This window comes from Pituophis catenifer, unplaced genomic scaffold (genome assembly GCF_029215685.1).
Source record: "Pituophis catenifer annectens isolate HBS135680 unplaced genomic scaffold, rPitCat1.0.hap2 SCAF_17, whole genome shotgun sequence".
NCBI classification, from domain to species: domain Eukaryota; kingdom Metazoa; phylum Chordata; class Lepidosauria; order Squamata; family Colubridae; genus Pituophis; species Pituophis catenifer.
Genome location: NW_027256897.1, coordinates 11,204,920 through 11,231,315, shown reverse-complemented (window position 1 = coordinate 11,231,315; position 26,396 = coordinate 11,204,920). Strand labels below are relative to the sequence as shown.

The window sequence follows — 26,396 nt, the reverse complement described above, 5'->3', positions numbered from 1 at the left end:
GGGGGCAATAAGATGACTTTGTATAAATATACAAAAGGATGAAGGCTATTGCTTAACGCATTATAAGCCGCCCTGAGTCTCCGGAGAAGGGCGGCATATAAATCAAATTAAAAAAAAAAAAAAGGTTATTTTTAAAATAACTAAACATACCTTCCTCCTATCAATCAATCAATCAATCAATCAATCAGAATAGAGCTGGAAGGGACTATAGGAAACTGCTAGGTTGGCAGAAGCTGGGACAAGTAACGGGAGTTTACCCCATTACGCGGCACTAGGGATTCAAACCACTGAACTGCCAACCATTCGATCAACAAGCTCAGCGTCTTAGCCACTGAGCCACTGCGCCCCTGTCTGGACTGAATGGTCTCCAGAGAACCTTTCAACCAGCCTAGGATTTGCCATTACAAACCTTATTGCAGTGCCAACCTTATTCCAATAACAATGGCAGCTTGGCGTACAGAGCAGGCGTAAGCTTTGAGGAATGAAACACTCTTGTGGTCGCGCCACAGAATGGGGGTCCCATCACCCACCCACCCCTCATTGGGGTGCTGCAAAATTTTGCCAGCTTTTGACTTAACAGCATTTTATAAACGGAGATGCAGGATGCACCCAGTTTTAGCAAGGTTGACTTGTTGAGAGAAAGGGAAGGGCAAAAGGCTACTTACGTTAAATTTCCTCCCCTCGTCAAGAGCTGGAACAGCGAGAGAAACGGTGACGGTTGATATGTTTTTAGTCAAAAGCAAAAAATAAATAAATAAAAGGAACTAGAGAAGGAAAAGCATTCATGGTCTTAAGTGCTCCATGATACACACTTTGCTGGCCTCGGTCACCTTGGAGTGTGCAAACAAGCCAGATAAAGGTTTACTGTTGAGCCAGTTCAGAGCCAGCCCTCTGCAGACAACCGAACTCCTTGGAGACCGGAGCCTTCGGTGGCAACCGGGAGAAAGTGGCTCCATTTCAGAGTCCCATCCAGGGGGTGGGCAAATGGTCCAGGACTTGGATGAACCCACCCCCCTTATTGAACTTTTTGCATAAGAAAGGAAAAATGATTTTGTGGTTTATGGTTTTGGTAGTTAGAAAGAATAGGTTACCATATTTTTTGGAGTATAAGACGCACCTTTTTCCCCCGTAAAAGGAGGTGAAAATTTAGGTGTGTGTTATACACCGAATGTAGCCCCGCCCGCCCACTGGCCCCCACCCTTTGGCCTCTGCCTTGCAGCAGTTACCTCCTTGCAAGCAAACAGCAAGAAGAAACGGCTCCTTTCAGCTTCAGCACAGCCTAATTAGCACAAGTTGATTGGACTCTCAGCTGATTTGCTCTCAGCTGTTTTGCGGGGGCCTCTGCTGCTTGCTGCAAAGAGGTAAATGGCTGGAGCAAATTATTTTTTTTTCCTTGTGCTAAATCAAGCTGTGCTGAAAACGAAAATGAAAGTAAAGCAGGCTGTTTGCTGTTTGCTGCAAAGGCAAAATTGCCCAGAGACAGAGGGAGATTTCTTTTTCTTCTTTTCCTCACCAAAAAAGGTAGGTCCGTCTTATACTCCGGTGCATTTTATACTCCAAAAAATACAGTATATTACTATCATATGTGGTGGACATGTATCAAAGCAAGAAAATATTGGGAGAAAATACGTAGCTGGCTGGAAAAGATAACTAAACGGAATATAAATCCGAAACCAGAAATATATTTGTTGGGCATAATCATAATCATAAGTTTATTTGTCAAGCATATATAAGATAACAGGTAAAAGTATAAACATAATTTGAATAGATGAAAAGAGTAAGTAAAAAGGAATATTAGGACAGGGACGGTAGGCACGCTGGCGTACTTATGCACGCTCCTTACAGACCTCTTAGAATGGGGTGAGGTCAACAGTAGACAGTTTAAGGTTAAAGTTTTGGGGGTTTGGGGAAGAAACCACAGAGTCAGGTAGTGCATTCCAGGCATTGACCACTCTGTGGCTGAAGTCGTATTTTCTGCAATCGAGTTTGGAACAGTTTACTTTGAGTTTGTATCTATTATTTGCTCGTGTATTGTTGCGGTTGAAGCTGAAGTAGTCATTGACAGGTAGGACATTATGGCAGATAATTTTATGTACTATGCTTAGGTCAGACTGAAGTCGGCGTAGTTCTAAATTGTCTAAGCTCAAAATTTGGAGTCTGGTAGCATAAAGTATTTTATTGAGGTTAGAGGAATGGAGGACTCTTCTCGTAAAATATCTCTGGACTCTCTCGGTTGTGTTTATGTCCGATATGCAGTGCGGGTTTCAGACAGATGATCTGTATTCAAGAATTGGTCTAGCAAATATTTTGTATGCTATAGTTAGTAGTAAAACATTACCAGGGAAGAAGCTACGCAAGATTCGGTTAACAACTCTTAATGCCTTTTTGGGGTTTTTTTGACAATGTTGTTACAGTGGGCTCGGGCACTTAGATCTTTAGAAATTAGATCAATGCCGGAGGGTTTTGATAAAGGCACCACATATTTAGTTTTACATATATTGACAACATCAAGGATTATACTTGCTAAATACTGGAAAAAACGAGAACAGCCTGCCAGATGAGGGAAGTAATTCAAAAAATTTTAGACTGTGCTGAAATGGACAGACTAACTTTAAAAATAAAAGATAAAGAAGACACAGAATATTATTTGGTATGGAATAGATTTTATGAGTGGTTAGAGACAAGAGGAAGAAATTAGAGGAAGAAAGACTATGAATGTTTGTATTAACAATAGAGATGGTTTATAACTACAATAACAACAACAACAACTTTATTGTCATTGTACGTGTATACACAGTATACCCATACAATGAAATTCACTTAACACCCAAAGACCAGGTCCAACACACATAATAATCCCCAAACACACCCCCACCCACCACAATTCCCCACCCCTGAACCACCCAAACATCCACACAACAGACCAAGTACCGTATTTTCCGGCGTATAAGACGACTTTTTAACACATGAAAATCTTCTCAAAAGTCGGGGGTCGTCTTATACGCCGGGTGTCGTTCTCCTGTAACCAGGCAGACCAGCCCGAAAAGCTCTGACGAGCCTTAAATGGCTCTGACGATCCAAGCCCTGATGATCTGCTAATCAGGCAACTCAGTTGGGATCGCCAGAGCCATGGAAAAGGAAAAAAGTTTTCCCCCTCCAGCTTGCTTACCTTAGCTGCTAGTCTCAAGGCTTGCCTTGCTTCGCTTTCCTGAATCCATTCCATCAGCAAGCAACTCCCTGCCTGCAATCAAGCAGGCAGGGAGTTGTGGATTTCAACTCCCAGAATTCCTCAGCCAGCAAAACAAAGCTGGCTGAGGAATTCTGGGAGTTGAAGTCTACAAGTCTTAAAGTTGCCAAGGTTGGAGACCCCTGTTCTATTGGGTAAGTTTTTTTCCCCTTTGGGATCTTTAAAAAAAATAGTTAATTGGGTTTTTTTTTAGTTATTCTTTTTTAGACCTAGCCATTTTAAAGTTAGCTTTCATATAAAAATAAAAATAACATAAAATAAAATAATATTTGTGCAGCTTTCTGAGATTTAGTATGTTTTTGTAGTGTTTCACTCTAACTACACAAACACACAAAATCTCACAAAGCTGTATGTGGAATTTTATGTGTGTAAAGTGTGAAAGTTGTTTTTTTGGGCTTTTTGTGGCTGTGTGAGGTTCCTGCTTGTTTCATGGGCCATTTTGGGTCTAGCACAGCTGCTTTTACATTGTGGGTGAGCCAGTTGTGTTGTGTTGTGTGTGTGTAAAGTGTGAAAGTTGTTTTTTGGGGCTTTTTGTGGCTGTGTGAGGTTCCTGCTTGTTGCAGGGGCCATTTTGGGTCTAGCACAGCTGCTTTTACATTGTGGGTGAGTCAGTTGATGTTTTTTAATTTTTATTTGGTGTGCGTTGGAAGAGGGGTAGTCTTATACGGCGAGTATAGCCCAAACCCTATATTTTAACAGGAAAATTCGGGGGTCGTCTTATACGCCCAGTCGTCTTATACGCCGGAAAATATGGTAATGCTGTCCAACAGCTCACTGATGGTGACCCTTTAGTTCATTGTGGACTGCAATTATAGCTCTGGGATAAAAACTATTCAGAAGACGTGTGGTCCGAGTTTTAATTGTTCTGTATCTTCTCCGAGAAGGCAACAGTCCAAAAAGATTGTAAGCAGTATGGGAAGAGTCTCTAGAATGATATTCTCAGATCACCATAATCACCAAAAATGTAAATAAGCCAATATAAGAAGAAACTTAGTTAAAATTATTTGGATATAATATTACTATTATTCTCAGTACATGTGTTATTATATTATTATTACTGTTATCAGTACATGTGTTATTATATTATTATTATTACTGCTATCAGTTCATGTGTTAATATTTATTACTATTTTCTATTTGGCCTTTTTTTCTTGTAAATGGTATACGCTGACAATACAGGTTATAAAAAGAAGGGAATTATGATTTGGGGGTTTTGATGGTTAGGGGAAGAAAAAAACTTGGATAATAGGAAAAAAGTTTTCTTTTGTAATCATAGAGTAAGGCGATAACGTTGTATTTGCTGAAAAGGAAAAAGGAACATTCTTCTTTCGATTGCTTTTTAATTCTTCCTTCCTGCATTTTTTTCCCCTTCTTTTTCCTTCCTTGTCTGTTTTTTCGTATTAGTTTGTATTATTTTTTATGCTCTTTATAAAGCTTTCAATTAGATTGGTGCGGTGGCCTAGAGGTTGGAGCTCTCGCCTCACAATAAGGAGGCTGTGAGTTCGATCCTAGGAAGAGGCAGCTATTTCTCTCTCTGGGCACATTGAGAATATATCTGCTGAACATAACTCTGCATTAGTGACAGGAAGGGCATCCGGCCATTAAAATGCTCTTGCTAGCTTCCATTCATTTGCCCAGACTCCACCCTGCAAGAGATTATGGGGTTGTTAAATGATGATGACAAAGCTTTCAATAAAAAAAATTCTATTTTAAAAAAGAGAATTAGGATGAAATCTTTGAGAGAGAAGCTTGATTAGAATTCTATGACTTACGAGCAGATTGCCTATCAGGGTTGAAAGCTGTGATGGCTGCAAAATGGATCACCCACACGACTGATCCAATTTCAGACTCTTTTTTTTGTGATGGTTGTTTAAGTAAATTTCACCGTTGTTAAGTGAACCAATGATTCTCTATGGGCCAGTTTTGCCAAAAACTGGAAGTAAATGCCAGTTTTCGGCAAAACCATCAAACGTGGTTACATGACTAGGATGGTGTAAGCAGCTGTAAAAGTGAGCTGATTGTGAGCACTCAACATGCAACAACATGACAGAGGAACAGTGTCACTGAAGGAGCACAGCCACACTCTCAAACAATATGCAAAGAAAGGATCATTACCCCAGCTGTAAATCTGTCCCTGTTCCTTAAAAATACAAAGACCGATTGGACAAGACAAACACATGGATCTTGTCCTTTTCTGTCTCAACACATCGAATTTTATACAATCGCCACAGGTACAAATCAATCTTCCAGAAGGAAAAAAAAAAAAAAAAAGAGGTTGAGACTCTGGAAAGAGGGCAGAGAAGAGCAACCAAGAGGATGAAGGGACTGGAGACTAAAACATATGATGAACAGTTACAGAAACCGGGCATGGGTAGTCTAGGGAAGAGAAGGACCAGGGGAGACATGATAGCAGTCTTCCAATATTTGAGGTGCTGCCACAAAGAGAAGGGGGAGGATCAAGCTATTTTCCAAGGCCAGACAAGGAATAATGGATGGAAACTGATCAAGGAGAGATTCAACCTGGAAATGAGGAGAAATTTTCTGACAGTGAGAACAATCAACCTATGGAACAGAAGTTGCCTTCAGAAGTTGTGGGAGCTTCATCACTGGAGGCTTTCAAGAAGAGACTGGATAACTATTTGTCTGAAATGGTATAGTGTTTTCTGCCTAAGCACTAGAAGACCTCTGCTGTTGTGTTACTAACCAGCAGAGTTAGAGCACAGAGAAACGTTGCTGAGAGCAATGAATAAGAGATGTGCAAACTGGTTTATCAATAGTTTACTTTATAGTGAAAAAAACAATCTCATAGTCTTTAAATCAATCCAAGTCTTTGCCAGTTAAATCAGTCCAGTGATACAAAAACTCTTGTTATCACACCAACAGCAGTTGGTTAGAATAACAAACTCACTCTGGTTCACAAACCACGATGGTAGCAGATCCATCTAACGATGATAGCACAATGGTAGCAACTCCACACACTATGGTAGCATATCATCAACTGAATACGTTACAGTACCTTTCTTAAATACATTTACAACCAGTGATTATCTAATTACAGCATGACTCAGCATTACAATGAATCAGCAGGAAAACTTTAAAGTCACACAATACATATTCATATTAAAGTCACAGAACACATATATTGCCTGGACAACTTGTTAGGCTCAAACCATATTCTAACAAGACCTCTACGGTCCCTTCCAACTATTTTACTCTACTCTACTCTAAATTTCCTATTTTCATATTGCCTTCTTGGGTCCCCTCTGTATTTTGAGAAGGTGATTTAGGTAGCCTGAAGGCCAGACAAGGAACAACGGATGGAAACTGATGAAGGAGAGATTCAACTTGGAAATGAGGAGAAATTTTCTGACAGTGAGAACAATCAACCCGTGAAACAGAAGTGGCCTTCGGAAGTTGTGGGAGCTTCATCACTGGAAGCTTTCAAGAAGAGACTGGACTGCCCTCTGTCAGAAACGGTGTAGGGTCTCCTGCTTGAGTGGGGGGTTGGACTAGATGACCTACAAGGACCCTTCCAACTCTGTTAAACTGTTAAAAAGTCTCTTCTCCACTTTAAAAAAAAGTTTTTTAAAGGGTTGTGGGGAGAATGGTGCTATCCTGACTTCACTCAGCCATGGGCCTGTTTTATTCCATACAAACACTTCTTTTTTTTTTTTCTTTTAAATTTATTTGGTCCTTCGCAATTGGATGCATTTGACCTTGAGAATGATGCTATGCTGATGCGTGAGAGACTATTATGGCCCCATTAAAGCTTTAAAAGAACGACAGCAGCACTTACTTAAACTGCGTTCTTGTTCCTGACAACTTTCTCCTGTAATTACACAGAGAGATCAGGATTTAATGCTCCAGAGATTCCGGAGAAAAGAGGCTGGATGGTTGGAAGGATGGATCAGCATCCTTCATCCAGCCTTGGGTTCCAATTGTTGCAGAACCCTAAAGTTATTCAGGTAGTCCCTGACTTACGACTGCAATTGAGCCCAACATTTATGTTCTTCAGCGAGAAATTTGTTCAGTCAGTTTTGCCCTATTTTACAACTTTTCTCAATGCCTTTGTGAAGTGACTCACTGCAGCCCTTAAATTCGTAAGTGAATCTGGTTTCCCTGTGGACTTTGCTTATCAGACGGTCGCAAAAGGGGGTCACGTGACCCCGGGACACTGTGACCCTCATAAATGTGAATTAGTTGCCAAGCATCCAAATGTAAATCACGCGGGGAATGCTGTAATGGTCGTAAGTGTGGAAAATGGTCATAAGTCATTTTTTTCAGTGCGTTTGTGTAACTTCGAGGGGTCACTAAATGAACTGTTGTAAGTCAAAGCGGTACTAATATTTATATTTGTGGAAAGCGGTCATTAAGCAAGGCATTGCACAACTGCACCCAATTTTATAAACTTTTTGCGGCAGTCATTAAGCAAATTACCATGGTTGTTAAGTGAGACATCATATGAGCATGATTTCTCGGCCAGCTTCCCCATGTCAAGTATGACTCAACTCCATAGTTTCGCTTTCAGTTTTGCCAAACAGTGACGGGAGGAGGATGGTGAATTCCTATGGGTGGAGGGAGGCTATGGAATTCACGAGAGCTTTCTGTTGCCATTGAGACATTATCCACCAAGGTCAAGTTATAAAGAATGTTTGAGCGGCACAGACAGTTTTTCCCAAAACAAAAGAACTGCACTCAATTGGTGGATTATGAACTGCAGGTAACCCGGAAGGGAAAAAGGGAATTACCTATGTGGGTTTTGGCAGAAAATCCCAGAACTGACTTTGCTTCTGCTGTGCCTACATGAAGAGTGTCACACTCGATTACATTGAGGGTCGCATTAGGATTGTGTTTGACCTCGGGGGGGGGGGGCGGGGAGAGTGGCCAGCTCAACGTCACTCATGTCGGGAGCACCTGTAGTGGCCAAGTGCTAAGGCAGGACTTCCTTCCCTCTCATTATAACCTTCCATCCTTCCTTCCTTCCTTCCTTCCTTCCTTCCTTCCTTCCTTCCTTCCTTCCTTCCTTCCTTCCTTCTTTCTTTCCTTCCTTCCTTCTTTTCTTCCTTCCTTCCTTCTTTCCTTCTTTCCTTCCTTCCTTTCCTTCCTTCCTTCCATCCTTCCTTCCTTCCTTCCTTCCTTCTTTCCTTCTTTCCTTCCTTCCTTCCTTCCTTTCCTTCCTTCCTCTCATTCTCATTTCCTTCCTTCCTTCCTCTCATTCTCATTTCCTTCCTTCCTCCCTCCTTCTTCTTCTTTTTCCTTCCCTCTTCATTCTCCTTTCTTCTTCCTTCCCCACTTTCCTTATTTTTCCTTCCTTGCTCTCTTCCCATCTTCCCTTCTTTTTCTTTGTTTTTTTCCTCTTTCCCTTTCTCCTTTCCTGTCCCTTCTTCCATGCTCAAATGCAAAAGGGGAAACATTTCTCCTTTTGTTTTCTTTTTAGTTTGTTTTGCTAGCCCTCTGCCAGCAAAAATGAAGCTTGGGGCGGTGGGGGGGGGGTGATGTGCGCTGGCAGAGGCACTGTGGGCCGGACTTTTGCTGTTTCCAGGGAAACCAGATCTAAGCACTCCGCAGGCCGGATCTAGCCCGTAGGCCTTGACTTTGATACCCCTGGCCTGGATGGATCTTTCAATAAGACTTCAATAAGAGCCTTGGTAGTACAGTGGTCTAAGGCACCCTGTTATTAAGCTGGTTATTAAGACCAGCTGCCTGCAATTACTGCAGGTTCGAATCTCTCCAAGGCTCAAGGTTGACTCAGCCTTCCATCCTTTCTAAGGTAGGTAAATTGAGGACCCAGTTGTGTGGGCAATAAGCTGACTTTGTATAAATATATACAAAAGGATGAAGGCTATTGCTTAACGCATTGTAAGCCGCCCTGAGTCTCCGGAGAAGGGCGGCATATAAATCAAAATAAAAAAAATAAATAAAAATAAAGTTACACTGTTGGTTCATCGAAAGAGTTTCTTTTGCTGAATATGCCAAATGGGATGGCTGACACCTCATTGACTTCCCTTGTTGGAAGTCATCTGGGAAGGTCACAGATGGTGACCAAGTGACCATTTATGAACTGCAACCGTCATAAATGTCTGATGGTTGCCAAGCACCCAAATCACAATCACATTGTCAACTCGTAAAGCATCCTTGGCCTGCTCTCGAGTTGCCATAGGCAGGAGGGGGCGAAACTGACGGAGCAGCATGGCAGCTACAACCAGAAGCACATTCCATGCATACCTTTCTCAAGGCTGTATCCCAGATTACCAGAAACCAGCCGGGGAGAGACGTGATCTCTACAGCCCGCAAAAGTGCTCCGCTGGAGAATGTGATTTATGACACACCCTGGGAGGAGCGGGGGAAACAGGGTCATAGTTGGGCTGTAAACTACATGGGGCAGAGCTGACTTCACTTGGGTACATGCTGACATGTTGCTCCTAATAAATAACTGGATTTCTTTTGAAACTTGACTCGAGGCTCATGGTTTAATTAGGGCATCCGTCGGAACCCATGACTGCGGGGACATTGTGATGGTCATAAGTGTGAGCAGCAGTCATAAGTCATTTCCTCCCCCCCCCACTGTTATAACTTCAAAGCATTGAGGACTAACCGTGCTTGCATCACATGATCTCTGGCAATCCCCCAATCTCTGTTCCAACTTCGTACCTGTTATTTTTTTTGCATGGAGGCAAACAGAAAATCTTTCCCCATCTCCATGGCAGCTCTTAATCACCTCCTCCACCAAATGCAATTTGTGTTTTTAAAAAACCTACTTTTGCCCCAGAGAAACAGGCGAACTTTCTACTGGAGGACAGAACAGACTCATGAACGAAGGAAAAATAATCTGCTCTGAACATCTTAGCCAGTCCACAAAACAACTTTCCCCAACTGGTTTCCTTGACCAGTTTTGCTGTTCACCAGACCAAGAGAAGGCAGAGAACAAATTGGAAGGACAAAAAGAAAAGATCCTGGAAGAACACAACTTACCTTGGATTTCATATCCGACAGAAACCGAGGCATCAGTCCCCTCATTGCTCTGCTCCGAGCCCAACGTCGATCGCAGCTGTTCAATGCTTGTGCATGCTGTCACCTCGCCAGTGGGGTCCCCAATCTGCAAAGGAGCAACTACCATAGTTATTTGATTTTAAAAAATGGATGCCTGCTTTTACAGTAGCTTGCAAAAGTGAATTTCCAATGCCCTTTATTCATTCCTGAAAGAGCCTTGTGAGCCAACCCATCCTTTTTATTTTCAAAGAATGCCCATGCCATGCTCGCTGGAGAGAAGCAACTTAGAACTAAGGAGAAACTTTCTGACAGTGAGAGCAATCAACCTATGGAACAGAAGTTGCCTTCAGAGGTTGTGGGAGCTTTATCACTGGAAGCTTTCAAGAAGAGACTGGACTGCCATCTGTCAGAAATGGTGTAGGGTCTCCTCTTTGGGCGGGGGGTTGGACTAGAAGACCTCCAAGGTCCCTTCTAACTCTGTTATTATATTCTAAAGACTAGGCCAGACCAGACTAGCAAACAATTTTGGTGTTCTGCCCCAGCTATGGACCCCAAAGAACGCAGCACACACAAAGTCTGTACAAAACTTAGTTTACTAAATTAAATCAGTCTTTTTCAAACAAAGGCTGTTAATTAACTTTCTTAACAGCCTACAAGAATCCAAAGAATAAATAATCGTAATCTTACTATGGTTGGCAGAAAGCCCAGAAGCAATTTGCAGAGAACTAAGATCAAGACGCGAAGGAGAGTGAACGAAGTTGTTCCCTGCAAATTGCTTCAGTCGGCGTTCCTCCTTAAATAGGCTAAGGGAGTGGCCAATTAGCCCCAAGCCTTACTCTCGAGGAGACCTCCTCCTGAGGAGCCACTCCTGCCTTTTGGCAGCTCTGCGCGCCTGTGCATCGAGAAGAGGCTCCTCCACTTCGTCCTCTTCACTTATGGGAGCTTCTGGAGGTTCTGAAGGCCCTGGCTGAATCCCTGCCTCTGGCACCACATCTTCTCCAGCCTCCTCATTGTCTGACTCGAGTGCCAGCTGCATAGGCTGCTGGCGCAGCACCACACCAGCCTCCTTGCTGTCGGAATCAGCTACTAGCTGCACAGGCCGCTGACGGGCCAAACAATTGGTGAAGATAATAATCAGAATAGAGCTGGAAGGGAGTTTGGAGTCTTCTAGTCCAACCCAGTATAGGGTCTCCTGCTGGAGCAGGGGGTTGGACTAGAAGACCTCTAAGGCCCCTTCCAACTCTGTCACTCTGTTTTATTAAATTTCTTCGGTGCAGGTGTGTTTTGTGTTGTGCCCTCCTTTGCTTGACCTTTCCTAAATTAGAAAATCCGCTGGCACCCTTAGGTGACGGCTAATGGAATTGTTAACTGGTTCGTTAATTCTTAGAAGCTCAAGATTTATCGGCCCCTCTTCAGCCTTCACAGAGCTGTTCTTGCAGAAATCCTTTGACTTTGTTTTAAAAATAGGCTCTTTTAAATCATTAAATCTAAGAGCAGAGCAGACTGTTTGAGCACCAAAAAAAGGTGGATTCCCAACAGTTGAAGTGTCTCAGTTGAGGAGGGATGTCCATGATGGATTCATGCTCAGGTCATGGAGAAGAGCAGCATTTCCCAATGTTCTGTGGACTTCAGCTCCCAGAATTCCCTGCCAGCATGCTGACCGAAGACCTCTGGTACTTGAAGTCCACTACCACTAGTGGCCAGAGTTGAGAAACACTGGGTAAGATGATATCCAAGATATCTCCCAACCTAACATTCAACTATTTTAGAATTAGAATAACAGAGTCGGAAGGGACTTATAGGTCATCTAGTCCAACCTCCGTCCAAGCAGGAAACCCTACACCATTTCTGACAGATGGCAATCCAGTCTCTTCTTGAAAGCTTCCAGGGATGAAGCTCCCACAACTTCTGAAAGCAACTCCTGTTCCATGGGTTGATTGTTCTCACTGTCAGAAATTTTCTCCTTATTTCCAGGTTGAATCTCTCCTTGATCAGTTTCCATCCATTGTTCCTTGTCTGACCTTCAGGTGCTTTGGAGAATAGCTTGGCCCCCCCTCCTCCTCTCTGGGGCAGCCCCTCCAATATTGGAAGACTGCCCTCCTGTCTCCCCTGGTCCTTCTCTTCTCTTCACTAGACTACCCATGCCCAGTTCCTGTAACCGTTCATCTTATGTTTGAGCCTCCAGTCCCCTCATCATCCCGGTTGCTCTTCTCTGCACTCTTTCCAGAGTCTCACACTCTTTTTTATCGTGTGGTGATCAAAACTGGATACAGTACTCCAGGTGTGGTCTTACTAAGGCTCTATAAAGAGTGGTATTAGCACCTCATTTGATCTTGATTGTATCCCTCTGTTAATGCAACTTAACTATGCTAGTTCACTCATCCCAGGATTCAGCTTCCTTTGCATTTTGCACAATCCCGCGTGGAGCAGAGATTCTTCTTCCAGGAATCTTGACGCAGAAGGAACATCTTCCGCCTCCATACTTCCCCCCCCCCCCAATGGGAGACAACCTGTCGGTTCCCTCTCTTCTGAGTCAGTAATTAGGGGGGACCCTCTTCCCACAATGCCAGCCGCCCCCCTGCCCAGAAACGTCCATTGTTCCCTTCCCATCTGGAGTTGAGTAATCAGCCCGCCACAAAGTGCAAAGCCCAAATTGCACCCAGCAAATAATATTTATCTGGAGCAGCTGACAGCTTAATTCTAGGGAGAGAGAAGCAGGCGTAAAATGCCTTATCCTAAGATTCTGGCCCTCAAACTTCAAGGCTGACTTGCCTGCCTCTGCTAGACTTGATTTAGTTTCCTTTTAGGATTTTATTTATAACGTTTCTGACTTGCTTCTTGTTGATCTACTGACTCCATCCCAGAAATTAAAAACTTTGGACCAGACCGTCAACCCATTTCCTACCAAAGCAACTTTGCAAGTAAAACCACGCTAAATCGTCATCGTTGTCAGCTATTCGGTCAGTCAGTACACTGACGACACTCAGCTGTACATCTCCACCCCGGACCACCCCAACGATGCCCTTGAAGTGATGTCCCAGTGCCTGGAGGCCGTGCGGATCTGGATGTGGAGAAACAGACTCAGGCTCAACCCATCCAAGACCGAGTGGCTGTGGTTTCCGACATCCCGATATAGCCAGTTGGTGCCATCACTGACTATTGGGGGAGAATCATTGACCCCCACGGAGAGGGTTCGCAACTTGGGTGTCCTCCTGGACTCATGGCTGTCTTTAGAAGAGCACATGACGGCCATGGCCAGGGGGACTTTTTATCAGGTCTGCCTGATTCGCCAGTTGCGTCCCTTTCTGGATCGGGACTCATTAAATACAGTCACTCATGCTCTCGTTACTTCCCGCCTGGACTACTGCAATGCTCTCTACATGGGGCTCCCCTTGAGGAGCACCCAGAGGCTCCAGCTGGTCCAGAACGCGGCCGTGCGGGTGGTTATGGGAGCGGCGTGGCGCTCCCATGTGACCCCCCTCCTGCACGAGCTGCACTGGCTCCCGGTGGTCTTCCGGGTGCGCTTCAAGGTTTTGGTTACCACCTTTAGAGCGCTCCATGGCATCGGATCGGGGTATTTACGAGACTGCCTACCAATAGCCTCTCACCGACCAGTACGCTCCCATAGAGAGGGGCTTCTCAGGGTGCCATCAGCCAAACAGTGTCGACTGGCGGTCCCCAGGGGGAGAGCCTTCTCTGTGGGGGCACCCGCCATCTGGAACGAGCTCCCCCCAAAGATACGGAGGATCCCGGATCTGCGCACGTTTCGTCATGCTCTCAAAACATTTTTATTTCAGCAGGCTGGCCTGGCCTAACTCTCCTTTTTTAAATTTTTAATTCGTTTGATTTTATAAATTGGGTGTTTTAATCTGTGTTTCGGCCAAAACATTTAATAATTTTAAGGACTTTTAATGTTTGTATTATCTGTATTTTATCTTGGCTGTTCACCGCCCTGAGTCCTCCGGGAGTAGGGCGGTATAGAAATTTGATTAATAAATAAATAAATAAATAAAGTCATGGCTGGCTGGACAATTCTGGGAGTTGAAGTCCACCCGTCTTATAACAAGGAAGGTTGAGAAATCCTGGTCCACACAATCAAAGGCTTTTGTCTAGTCAATGAAGCACGTGTAGAGGTCTTTTTGGCATTCCTTTTGGCTTTTTCCATCAACCAACGTAGATTGGTGTTCCTCTTCCTTTCCAAAATCAATAGACAGAGTTGGAAGGCACCTTGGAGGTCTTCTAGTCCAACCCCCTGCTTAGGCAGGAAATCCTACACCACTTCAGACAAATGGTTGCCCAATTTCTTTTTAAAAACTTCCAGTGTTGGAGCATTCACAACTTCTGGAGGCAAGTTGTTCCACTGGTTAATTGTTCTCACTGTCAGGAAATTTCTTTCTTAGTTCTAAGTTGCTTCTCTCCTTAATTAGTTTCCACCCATTGTTTCTTGTCCTGCCCTCAGGGGCTTTGGAGAATAGCTTGAAATTTTCTTATTGGCAGTTGGATTCAAATGTTGCTTGATGATCTTCCAGAGAATTTTCCTCACGGGTGGTATCAAGGCTATGATTCGGTGTTTGGAACAGTCTTTAATATTGCCTGCCTTTGGTATTGGGATAAATACAAATCGATGTCTATTTAGTACTATACTGTCCCTCTTTGAAAACAGCCTCTAGCCCCATTTTTGCACCTCCTAGCACTCCCCAGTTCCCTTTCTCCAGTTATGAGGTCTGTGGCCACATCTGACTTCCTTCTTTCCATTCAAGTCCCCTTTAGAAACCAGTTTCCTGCTTTGGTCACCAAGCAACATCGTGCAAAATAGGACACTGTGATTTGATTTTCTTTCTGTCTGCAAAAATGTCTTTTTGACATGTGACAAAAACATTCCAACAGCAACATAGGGAGATTTTGTAGTATTTACACAGAGAGAGAGAGAGAGAGAGGGAGGGAGAGAAAGAGAAAGAGACAGAGAGTGACAGAGACAGAGAGACAGAGAGCGAGAGAGAGGGAGGGAGACAAAGAGGGAGGGAGACAGAGAAAGAGACAGAGACAGAGGGAGGGAGGGGGGAGAGACAGAGAGAGACACACAGAGAGAGGGAGAGAGGGAGGGAGGGACAGAGATGGAGTGAGGGACAGAGAGACACACAGAGAGAGACAGAGAGAGAGGGAGAGAGAGGGAGGGAGACAGAGAGAGAGAAGAAGGGAGAGAGACAGAGAGAGAGGGAGGGAGGGAGAGACAGAGAGACACAGAGAGAGGGAGGGAGAGAGAGGCAGAGAGAGAGGGAGAGGGGAGGAAGGGGGAGAGAGACAGAGACAGAGGGAGGGAGAGAAATAGAGAGAGAGAGAGACAGAGAGAAAGAGGGAGGGAGGGAGAGACAGAGAAAGAGAGGGAGGGAGAGAGAGGCAGAGAGAGATAGAGAGAAAGGGAAAGGGGGAGGGAGAGGGAGGGAGAGAGAGACAGAGACAGAGGGAGGGAGGGAGAGAAAGAGAGAGAGAGACAGAGAGAGAGGGAGGAAGGGAGAGAGAGGGGAGGGAGGGAGAGACAGAGAGACACAGAGAGGGAGAGAGACAGAGAGAGAGAGACAGAGAGAGACAAAGAGAAAGAGAGAGAAAGAAAGAGAGAGAGACAGAGAGACACACACACACACACACACACACACAGAGAGAGAGAGAGAGAGAGAGAGAGAGAGAGAGATTTTAAGATTGAGTACCTCTTGGGAGATTTCGAGATGTTTTTCTGCGAAGTGTAATGCCTGTTCATACTTCCCAAGTGAAACATAAGCATTCTCCAAACTCCAGCACGCTCTTCCTTCTCCCACTCTGCAAGATCAGGAATGAATGTTAGGAAAACCACAAAGTGCTTTAAAAGCCAATTTTCTAGAGGTCAATCTTGATCACAGAACCTCAAGTCAATATTTGCATGGACGGATAAGGGAATCCAATTCATACTTTGCAGGACATGCTTGATTTGAGTTTAGAATTTCATGGAGAGTCAACCAATTGTGTGTGCTCAGCCAGCCATAAACCGAGGTGAACTATGGCTTGATGCAGGGGTGAAATCTAAAATTTGTTACTACTGGTTCTGTGGGCGTGGCTTGGTGGGGAGGGGTAATATGACTGGGTGGGCGTGGCCAACTTTTTTTTTTTTTTACTTTTAAAAGCATTTTTTTCTACAACCTTAAGAGGTTGCAGAAAAAAAATCCTTTTAGAAGCCTCTGACGATCAGGCAACTCAGCTGGGATCGCCAGAGGCTTTTAAAAGCATTTTTTTCCCCTATAACCTCTTCAGCTGAAGAGGTTGCAGAAAAAATGCTTTTAAAAGTAAAAAAAAAAAACCAGCCTCTGATGATCATGCGGCTCAGCTGGGCATGGGGGGGCACAGGGATTTTTGCTACCAGTTCTCCGAACCACCCATCTCCATCGCTACCGGATCGGGCGATCCGGTCCGAACCCGGAGCATTTCACCTTGATGAAACAGTAGCCTGCAATTATTCTGGTTGTAGAGCTCTACCTATGAACATTTATCAGGTTACAAGCAGTGTTTCTCAACCTTGACAACTTGGCAACTGAGGCTGAACTTCAACTCCCAGAATTCCCCGGCCGGCATGCTAAGTCTAGAATACAGCATGGTCAGCTGCCAGCCAGTGGGGCCTGCCTCCATTTAAAACTCAAGAAAGAAAATCCACAACTCCACTGAATTAGAGAAGATATGATTCAAAAGGTTACACATTGAAAGTCACCCCAAAAACAAGTTGTATTGTTTTTTGTGCGTCACTTTATGTTGTGTTGTCTTTTCTTTTTAACTGAAATGTAAAGATTATTTTTTTTAAAAAAAAAAAAAATTCTATTCCCCAACACCCTGAAAACTAGAATGTTTTATCTCGCAGAGGCCTCCAGCAGTGGTGAGTAGACAGATAAAGGCTCAAATTCACTAGCTGTTGTAGCACAAAGCTCATGGAATTGATTGACTCATCTCTTCAGTAGGGTCTAAAGGCTGATCTTGGCAACAAGATGAAGCAACAAAATTATTCAGACCTGTTAAGGGTTTTTGGTTTTTTTTTTTAATTCACATTATTGGAAATTAAATGTTGATTTAAAATTAGAAGAATGGTATAATGAAACATGGAAATTTGCATTAAATGATAAATTGACTTGTGATATTAAAATTAGAAGTGGTATATACAAAGAGAATGTTTTTTGGAACATTTGGCAACCATTTGTGGACTTTGCACTTGGGAGATTGGATGAATCGGCGCCAGTACCTTATCAAAGAGATTTCTGGAAGAATTGAAGACTTTAATTTCCTAAAACTTCCTTTCCATTTGTATAGCACGTTGGGGGGGAAAATTTTTCTTTCTTTACTATTGATTTTTGTATTGTTTTTTTTTTCTGTTATTCTTTAACAATAAAAATACAATAAAAAATTAAAAAAAAAAATAATTCACATTTTTAAATTTCTTCATGATCCAGGGAGAAGAGAGAGATTTAAATGTGCAACAGAGAAAAAATAAAAAAACAAAAACAGACTAACAGATTCATTCATCCGAACAGTGAGCTTTAAGTACTCTGCATCTAACAATTTTGATGATGTGACATAGCTTAGCAACTTTTTATTTATAACTATTTCCTTATTTTTAAAAATCCATGGCAAGCAAACAAAACCTGATCTTCTGTATAAAGAAAATTAATTGCACCAGTTTAAAAAAAAAAAAAGTCACCCCAAATCCCTCCCCCAGGGTCCAGTCATCTTATTTCACTTGGGGTGGGGTTTCCAAGGGCAGAGGGACTACAAACCCTAACATTCCCAGCCAGAACGATAACACCTGCAAATAGTTCCAACCTTGGAGAAGCCTCGCGTGTTCTCAGGTTGTTATGTGCTTCAAGAAACCTTGAAGACGGCCAAAAAAATGTCAGTAAATACACTTAATCGCCAATGAAGGTTATGAACAAAGGACTTTGAGATGTTTACCTGATGGTGAGATGGTAGCATGCTGGCTGGGGAATTCTGGAAGTTGGTGCGTACAGTTTAAAGTTGCTAAATTAGAGAAATGCTATTCTAAAACTTGACCATATTTGGCTGATGCGTCTTGGGCTTCCTTTCAAATCCCAAAAGGAGAGAGCCAGACAAACTGGTGAGCCTGAAGTCTTCTTGCCCAGCTTCAATCAATCAAATTAGAACTGGGAGGGACCTAGGTGGTCTTCTAGTCCAGCCCTCTGCTCAAGCAGGAGACCCTATACCCGTGATGGCAAACCTATGGCATGCGTAACCACATCAGTGTGCATGTGAGCTCAGCTTCCAATGGGACTGGAAGTTGTCAAACGGGCCATTTTTGGCCTCCAGAGAGCCCCTTCTGCCGGCACGCCAGCCGTCGCCCCAGCCCAGGTCCACCACACATGCGCGCACCTCCCATCAGCCAGCTGGTCTTCCGGTCTCTGCCGCGCATGCACGGAGGCAGAGCGTTCCCTGATCTCTGCAGGTTCTACACTCTGCAGATGCCTCTGCAGGAAAGCAGGAGAAAGCTAACACGCGATGAGGGGAGAAACTGCAAAGATCTGAGGAGTACTGGAAGGCAGGAGGCACTCAATGGGGGAGGAACTTTGGAGATCGTGGAAGGCAGGAGAAAGCTATGATTCAATGGGGGAGGAACTTTGGAGATCGTGGAAGGCAGGAGGCAGCTCTTTAGCACAGCTAAAACACAGCTCTTTAGTCAGATATAGGGCCTATACCTATGATGGCGAACCTGTGGCATGCGTAACCATATCAGTGCGCATGTGAGCTCAGCTTCCGATGGGACTGGAAGTTGTCAAACGGGCCATTTTTGGCCTCCGGAGGGGTGGGGAAGGCTGTTTTCGCCCTCCCCAGATGCCTAGAGAGGTCCTGGAGCCAGGTGAGAAAGAAAAACGGGCCTAACGGGCCATTGCGTGCCAGGAGCAGGGTGGGTGGGTCACATAGAATTATGGGTATGGACATGTGCGCACGCGACCCGCCCTGCCCCCCCCTTCCTGGCACGCAATGGCAAAAAGGTTAGCCATCATTGCCCTATACTATTTCAGACAAGTGACTGTCCAGTCTCTTCTTTAAAACCTCTAGTGATGGAGCATCCACAACTTCTGGTGGCAAGCTGTTCCACTGTCTTCACAGTTAGGAAGTTTCTCCTTCATTCCAGATTGCTTCTCTCCTTGATTAGTTTCCATCCATTGTTTCTTGTCCTGCCCTCCGGGGCTTTGGAGAATAATTTGACCCCCTCCCCTATTCTTTGTGGCAGCCCCTCAAATACTAGAATGCCACTCTCATGTTCCTCCTACTCCTTCTTTTCTCTAGTCTGGCTACACCCAGTTCCTGAAACCTTTCTTCGTATGTTTTTCTCCCCAGGCCTTTAATCATCTTATTTGCTTTTCTCTGTACTTTTCCTGAAGTCTCAACCATCTTTTTTCCAAGCTAAAAGGAGCGAAGTGACCGAATGAATTAAGACGGGACCTGCATTAGAAAGGCTCTTCTTACAACCACAGGGACAAATATTACTGTTTGAGATGTTCCCAGAAATCCCCAGCCACAGGGGTGGGTTCTAAAATTTTTTACTACCGGTTCTGTGGGCGTGGCTTATTTTGTGGGTGTGGCTTGGTGGGGGGTAATGTGACTGGGTGGGCGTGGCCAACTTTTTAATTTTTTTAACTTTTAAAAGCATTTTTCCTACAACCTTAAGAGGTTGCAGAAAAAAATGCTTTCAGGAGCCTCTGACAATCAGGCAACTCAGCTGGGATTGCCAGAGGCTTTTAAAGGCATTTTTTTTCCTACAACCTCTTCAAAAAGAAAAAATGCTTTCAGAAGCCTCTGATGATCCCAGCTGAGCCGCGCAATCATCAGAGGCTTTTTTTTTTTACTTTTAAAAGCATTTTTTTGGCCGAAGAGATTGTAGAAAAAATGCCTTAAAAGTTTTTTTAAAAAAAGCCTCTGATGAGTGAGTAAGCGATCAGCGATCGGGCTGGGGACCGTTTCGGGGGTGTGGCCAGCGAATGTTATTACTGGTTCTCCGAACTACTACAAATTTTTACTACCAGTTCTTGCGAACCGGTATGAACCGGAAGCAACCCACTGCTGCCCCTCCAGCATAAATTCTGGGAGTTGAAGTTCACACATCTTAAGTTGTTGAGGTGGAGAAACACTGTTTTATAATAAATAACTGGCTTATATCAGGACCCCCCATCGCCGCCGCCCCCCCCCCCCTAAGCCATCCTGGTTTGACAGTCAAAACAAAACCCCAGGAAGTTAGTTGTGTCTGGTTTTGGGGGAAGCCAGTGGATTATAAATGCAGCAAATGCACAGAAAACACAGCCAGACATTCAACAGATCATGTTCTGCCATGACATTTCTGTTCTGGGTGGCATGGCCCTTGAATTTAAATCTAAGAAATTTACCAGGGAAAAAAAGATAAGAAAAGATGGCGATGCCATCTTGTGGTTAAAACAAGAAAATAAAGAACAGAGATGGTTAAGCTTTGCAGTGAACTTTTCGTTATACAATGTGGGATGAACACCCTTTGAATGGGGTGGGAGTAGGAATGGAGTTCCAAAGGGAAAAAAATTGCAGTCTATGGGAACCAGGAGCAATACTCAGGTGATCCTGAGGACACAGAGAAACCTCCAAGTGCTTCAAAGACCCTCTAAAAGGATGCAAATGACCAGCTGTCTGCAAGGAATATAAATCCTTCCATTCTCCACTGTCCTATCAAAGCTGAAGAAGCTCCTTGGATGAGAAGCGAAACGTCTTCAAAAGAAAAAACAAGAAAGTCCAGTTGCCTCCTGAAAAAGCACCTTTGTTCTGCCCCAGCTCCGGATTCCCAAGGATTGTGACACACACCAATGTACCAAGTCCGGCAAAGGTTTGCAACCAGCCCAGAAAACAAAATACGATAAGACACTCACTCTCCAAAATGCTCTGTAATAACTACACGTTGTTTCCAGCAAGAAATTACTAACTGTGTGTGATTTAAATAGGCTAAGGGAGTGGCCAATTATCCTCAAGCCCTACTCTCAAGGAGACCTGCTCCTCCTGAGTAGCCATTCCTGCCTTTTGGCAGCCCTGCATGCTCAAGCATTAAGGAGAGGCTCCTCCACTTCGCTCTCTCCACTTGAAGAAGCCTCTGGAGGTTCTGAAGGCCCTGGGTGAGTCTCTGCCTCTGGCACTACATCCTCTTCAGCCTCCTCGCTGTCTGATGCGAGCGCCGGCTGCTCAGGCTGCTGGCGCGACCCCACACCAGCCTCCTCATCGTTGGGATCAGCCACGATCCGCGCAGGCCGCTGGTGGGCCACAACAACCTTTGGGACAATCATGATCTGGATGATGTAGAATCTCTACAGACTTGTAGTATGATAGGCTGAGAAAAAAAAAGTGCTTGATTTCAGGGATAGGTTTGGGAAGGGGTTCCAGTTTCATCTGATGCATCAGATTTTATCTTGATTTGCAGCACCCAGTTTCACTTAATGAAATCCATCCAAAGATGGACTGACTTAAGTAGAGACTTGACCAGATACTTGATACAATTAGTTGAAACCTGGCTCAAAAAGTCACTGGGAGACTGGACGCTGACATCGTGGCGAAACGGACAGGAGACTCTGAGGCTCCAGGATCCCCGTCGATAGCCCCACTGCTGGACGGTCCATTTTGGACCCCACAGTCTAGTTTTGACTGTGGTAGTGGAGGGCACATCCTGTCGATCCCAGAGACACCGTAAAGTCCCTGGTTGATCCAGGAAAGCCCTTTTTCCTGCAGTGGGGTAGCAGCCATTGCGGCTGCCGAGGCTGGGACAGCTCCAGGAAGAAGAAAGAAGAATGACAGCAAATCAAAAAGCTAATACAATCCTTGGTTGTAGAAACCAAGGCATAGAATCAAAATCAGGTGAAGTATTAATACTATTTTATAAAGCGTTAGTGAGGCCACATCTAGAATACTACATCCAGTTTTGGTCACATTACAAAACAGATGTTGAGACTTTGGAAAAAGTGCAGAGAAGAGCAACTAAGATGATTAAAAGGCCCAGAGAATAAGACATATGAAGAACGGTTGGTTGCAGGATTTGAGTTTGGCTAGTCTAAAGAAAAGAAGGAGTAGGGGAGCCATGATAGCAGCGTTCCAGTATTTGAGGGGCTGCCACAAAGAAGAGGGGGTCAATTTATTCTCCAAAGCACCCAGAGGGCAGGACAAGAAACAATGGATGGAAACTTATCAAGGAGAGAAGCAACCTGGAATTGAGGAGAAACTTCCTAAAAGTGAGGACAATTAATCAGTGGAACGGCTTGTCTTCAGACATTGTGGGTGCTTCATCACTGGAAGTTTTTAACAAAAGACTAGGCAGACCCTTGTCTTAAATGGGGTAGGTCTCCTGCTTGGTCCCTTCCAGCTCTCTTTTGATTCTGATTCTCTCTGTGGGTGAGCTTAGTGTCCGAAAACCTCACCACCCAACCAGGGGTGGGTTCTAAATTTTTTTACTACTGGTTCTGTGGGCGTGGCTTATTTTGTGGGCGTGGCTTGGAGGTCATGTGACTAGGTGGGCGTGGCTAGCTGGTCAGAGTCATTTCTGGAAGGTCCTCGCACTTACGACCAGTCCTCGCACTTACGACCCAACTCATTTGTTTGCTTTTAACACTGATCAGCTGTAGGACGGCCCTTTGAAGCCCCGCAACAAGAGTTCAAACAGTTTTTTTCCCTCTAGTCATCAGCTGGGACTCAGGAGGCAGCAATAGATTGGGGGTGGGACCAAATAAAAGGTAAGAATAACATGGGTGGGGGGGTGGGAGGGCGGGGGGGAGAACCGGTTCGGTGACGTCATATCGTCACCGCTACCGGCTCGGCCGAACCGGACCGAACCGGGAGGAACCCACCACTGCACCCAACCCAACTTAATTCAACGGAAGTGAAGCCAACTCAACCCAACTTAATTCAAGCCAAGCTAACTTAAGCCAAGCTAGTTTAAGCCGAGCCAAGCCTAACATAGCTACTATCCTTAGGAGTCAGCATCTCTTACCAAATCACCTGTCCATTCCATTCGTTTCTCACCAGCATGATCTGGACAGTTCCTCCCGGTTCACCGTAAACTGAACTAACTTCCTAAACTTCATGTTTGTCATTTTAACAAAAGAGACCTCAAGATCAACACCAGATCCCCACCCCCCAAAAAAAGTGCAGAAAATAGATATTTCTTCACCTGTCTCCAAGCTCCTGGGCAATGGCCAGGTGCTTCAGGTGGTATTCCACAGCCTTCTCGTAGTCTTCGAGAAGGGTGTACGTGTTTCCAAGACTGTAGCATGTCTGGGCTTCCACCGTTTGGTCCTTCAGCTGCCTGGAGAGGTGGAGGGTTTTCCTAAATTAGGAGAGAGGGGAGATGGAACAATTCTTCAACTAAACACTGAAGTCACCTCATGTTCTGCTCGTATTGATAGATCACCTTCCCCAAACTGGGGCACTCCAGATGTGTTGAAAGGTTGAAAGAATTCTTGTACGTCTGGAGACCCCCAGGTTATGAAGACCTACAAATCAATGTGTTAGGACTGTGATGGCCAACCTATGGCATGCGTGCCACAGGTGGCACGCGGAGCCATATCTGTGGGCACGTGAGCGTTGCCCTAGCTCAGCTCCAGTGTGCATGCGTACATCGGCCAGCTCATTTTTGGGCCTTCTGGGCCCACCAGAAGTCAGGAAATGGGCCGTTTCCGGCCTTTGGAGGGCCTTTGTGGGGTGGGGGAGGCTGTTTTAGCCCTCCCCAGGTTCTAAGAAAGCCTCTGGAGCCTGGCGAGGGCAAAAAACGGGCCTACCAGGCCTACCAGTAACCTTTTTGTCGTTGTGTGACAAAAGCGAGAAGAACACGTGTGTGTGTGTGTCAGGCACACATGCATAGGGGGGCATTAAACTATGGATGTGGGCATGCGTGTGCATGACCCCCCCCATGCTCCCCCCACTTTTGGCACGCGACGCCAAAAAGGTTAGCCATCCTTGTGTTAGGATATGGTTAGGGTTAGGGTTACGTATTCAGTTGATGATAAGCTACCATAGTGTGTGGAGTTGCTACCATTGTGCTATCATCGGTTGGATGGATCTGCTACCATCGTGGTTTGTGAACCAGAGTGAGTTTGTTATTCTAACCAACTACTGTTTGTGTGGTAAGAAGATTCCTGTATCACTGGACTGATTTAACTGGCAAAGACTTGGATTGATTTAAAGACTATGACATTGTTTTTTCACTATAGAGTAAACTTTTGATAAACCAGTTTGCACATCTCTTACTCATTGCTCTCAGCAACGTTTCTGTTGCAATATTTTCAGGATCAGACTCAATAAAGATAATAGAAGTTAGAGATTTAAATATATTTTTCTTTAATCATAATAGGCATTCTATATTCGCTGAATATTCAAGATAGAAGCAAGTAAAATGGGGAGGATGGCTCCTTATATATACAAGGGGTGGAGCCAGGAATGGGAGTGGTAAATTATGAATACATTAAAGTCCAAAGAATAAGTTAACCCCTGATGTTCCATATATACATTATTTACACATTAGAGAATAAGGCATTTACATCTGACAAATCCCCCTCTAAATGCCGGTTCGTTATACAACACCAGTTACATTCAGATTCAGGACAATATAATACATATAATTTAGAAGTTAAATATTTGTGTTGTTTAGAAGGTAAGGGTTTTGTTAATATGTCAGCTAATTGTTCAGAAGTATCACAATGTATTGCTTTGATGAATCCGTCTTGAGATAGTTGTCTCACGTGCTTAAATTTTATATCAATATGCCTGGACCTTTGTCCAATTGCATCGGATCTAGATATTTCAATGGCCGCTTTATTGTCTTCATGCATAATAAATGGTAAAGTAGGTTTCTTCCAAACATCTGTGATCAAATCATTGAACCATACAAGGTTATTTGCAGCTTTAGACAAGCAAACATATTCCGCTTCTGTGGTAGAAGTGGCTACCAGTTCTTGTTTACCAGTATACCAGTAAACTGGACAATCGTTCAATAGAAAAACATAACCAGAGGTACTCTTTCTGCATGATGTATCACCAGCCCAATCTGCATCAGCATAACAAGTAATTTTTGGTTCTTTGTCATTATTGGGTTCCAATATTAAACAAAAATCTAATGTACTTTTCAGATATCTTAAAATTCTTTTGACAGCTTCCCAATGATATAAGGTTGGTCTGCTAACATATCTTGACAATAAATTGAGAGGTAATGCAATATCTGGCCTAGTCCAATTAGATATATAAAGGAGTGAACCTATAACTGATCTGTAAAATGTGTTGTCTTTAAACTCAGGGGAAGATTCATCAATGTTTCTGAGAAAATCAGTTTGCATGGGTGTGTCACATGTTTTGGCATTATTTAAGTTACATTTGTTTAGGAGTTCAATGATTTTATCTTTCTGAGTAAGTTTGAATCCCCTTTTTGTTTTGTTAATTTGTACACCAAGGTATTTGTTCACTCTACCTAGTGATTTTAATGAGAAGTGTTCGTTTAACTTATTTACAAAGATTTCCCTGCTCTCTTTATGCTTTCCAATATATAAAATATCATCAACATAAATTAATACAAATTCAATATGATCATTACTCTTTTTTACAAAGAAACAGTTATCAGCAGTGGTGGCGTTGAAATCCATGGTCTTAAGTACTTTTACCAAACAATCGTACCATCTTTTGCCAGATTGCTTCAATCCGTACAGACTCTTATTTAATAACCAAATTTCGTTCTTATTAGTGTATTGACTGTGTGGTGCTCTTACATATATTTCCTTATCTAATTTTGCGTGTAAGTATGCAGTCTGTATGTCATATTGAAACACGTCCAGATTGAGTGCAGATGCTACTACAAGAGCTGTTTTGACACTCTCTGTTCTCACTGTTGGTGAATATGTGTCAGTATAGTCTTCTGGATATTTTTGTGCATAACCTTGTGCAACTAGTCTGGCCTTGTATAAGGTATTACCTCCTTCTAAATTCTTAATTTTATAAATCCACCTGGTACCTATAATTGTTTTATCCTTAGGTGCGATCGCAGGTGTGAATACATTTAATCCTTGTAAACTTTCCATCTCTTTTTCCATAGCTAGTTCCCATTTTTCTCTTTCTTCACGGGGAAGTTTCAATACTTCCTCATATGTAT

General features: G+C 43.8%; 1 protein-coding gene across 1 annotated transcript in view; it reads right to left on the bottom strand.

Moving 5' to 3' along the window:
* GPSM1 (G protein signaling modulator 1) overlaps positions 1–26,396 on the bottom strand; it is a 137,729-nt gene that overhangs the window by 70,005 nt on the left and 41,328 nt on the right. Inside the window, exons 7-9 of the mRNA XM_070955529.1 lie at positions 23,433–23,588; positions 15,943–16,051; positions 10,220–10,343 (exon numbers count right to left, since the gene is read on the bottom strand). Of these exons, the coding sequence (XP_070811630.1) occupies positions 10,220–10,343; positions 15,943–16,051; positions 23,433–23,588 (389 nt within the window). The remainder of the gene's footprint in view (positions 1–10,219; positions 10,344–15,942; positions 16,052–23,432; positions 23,589–26,396) is intronic.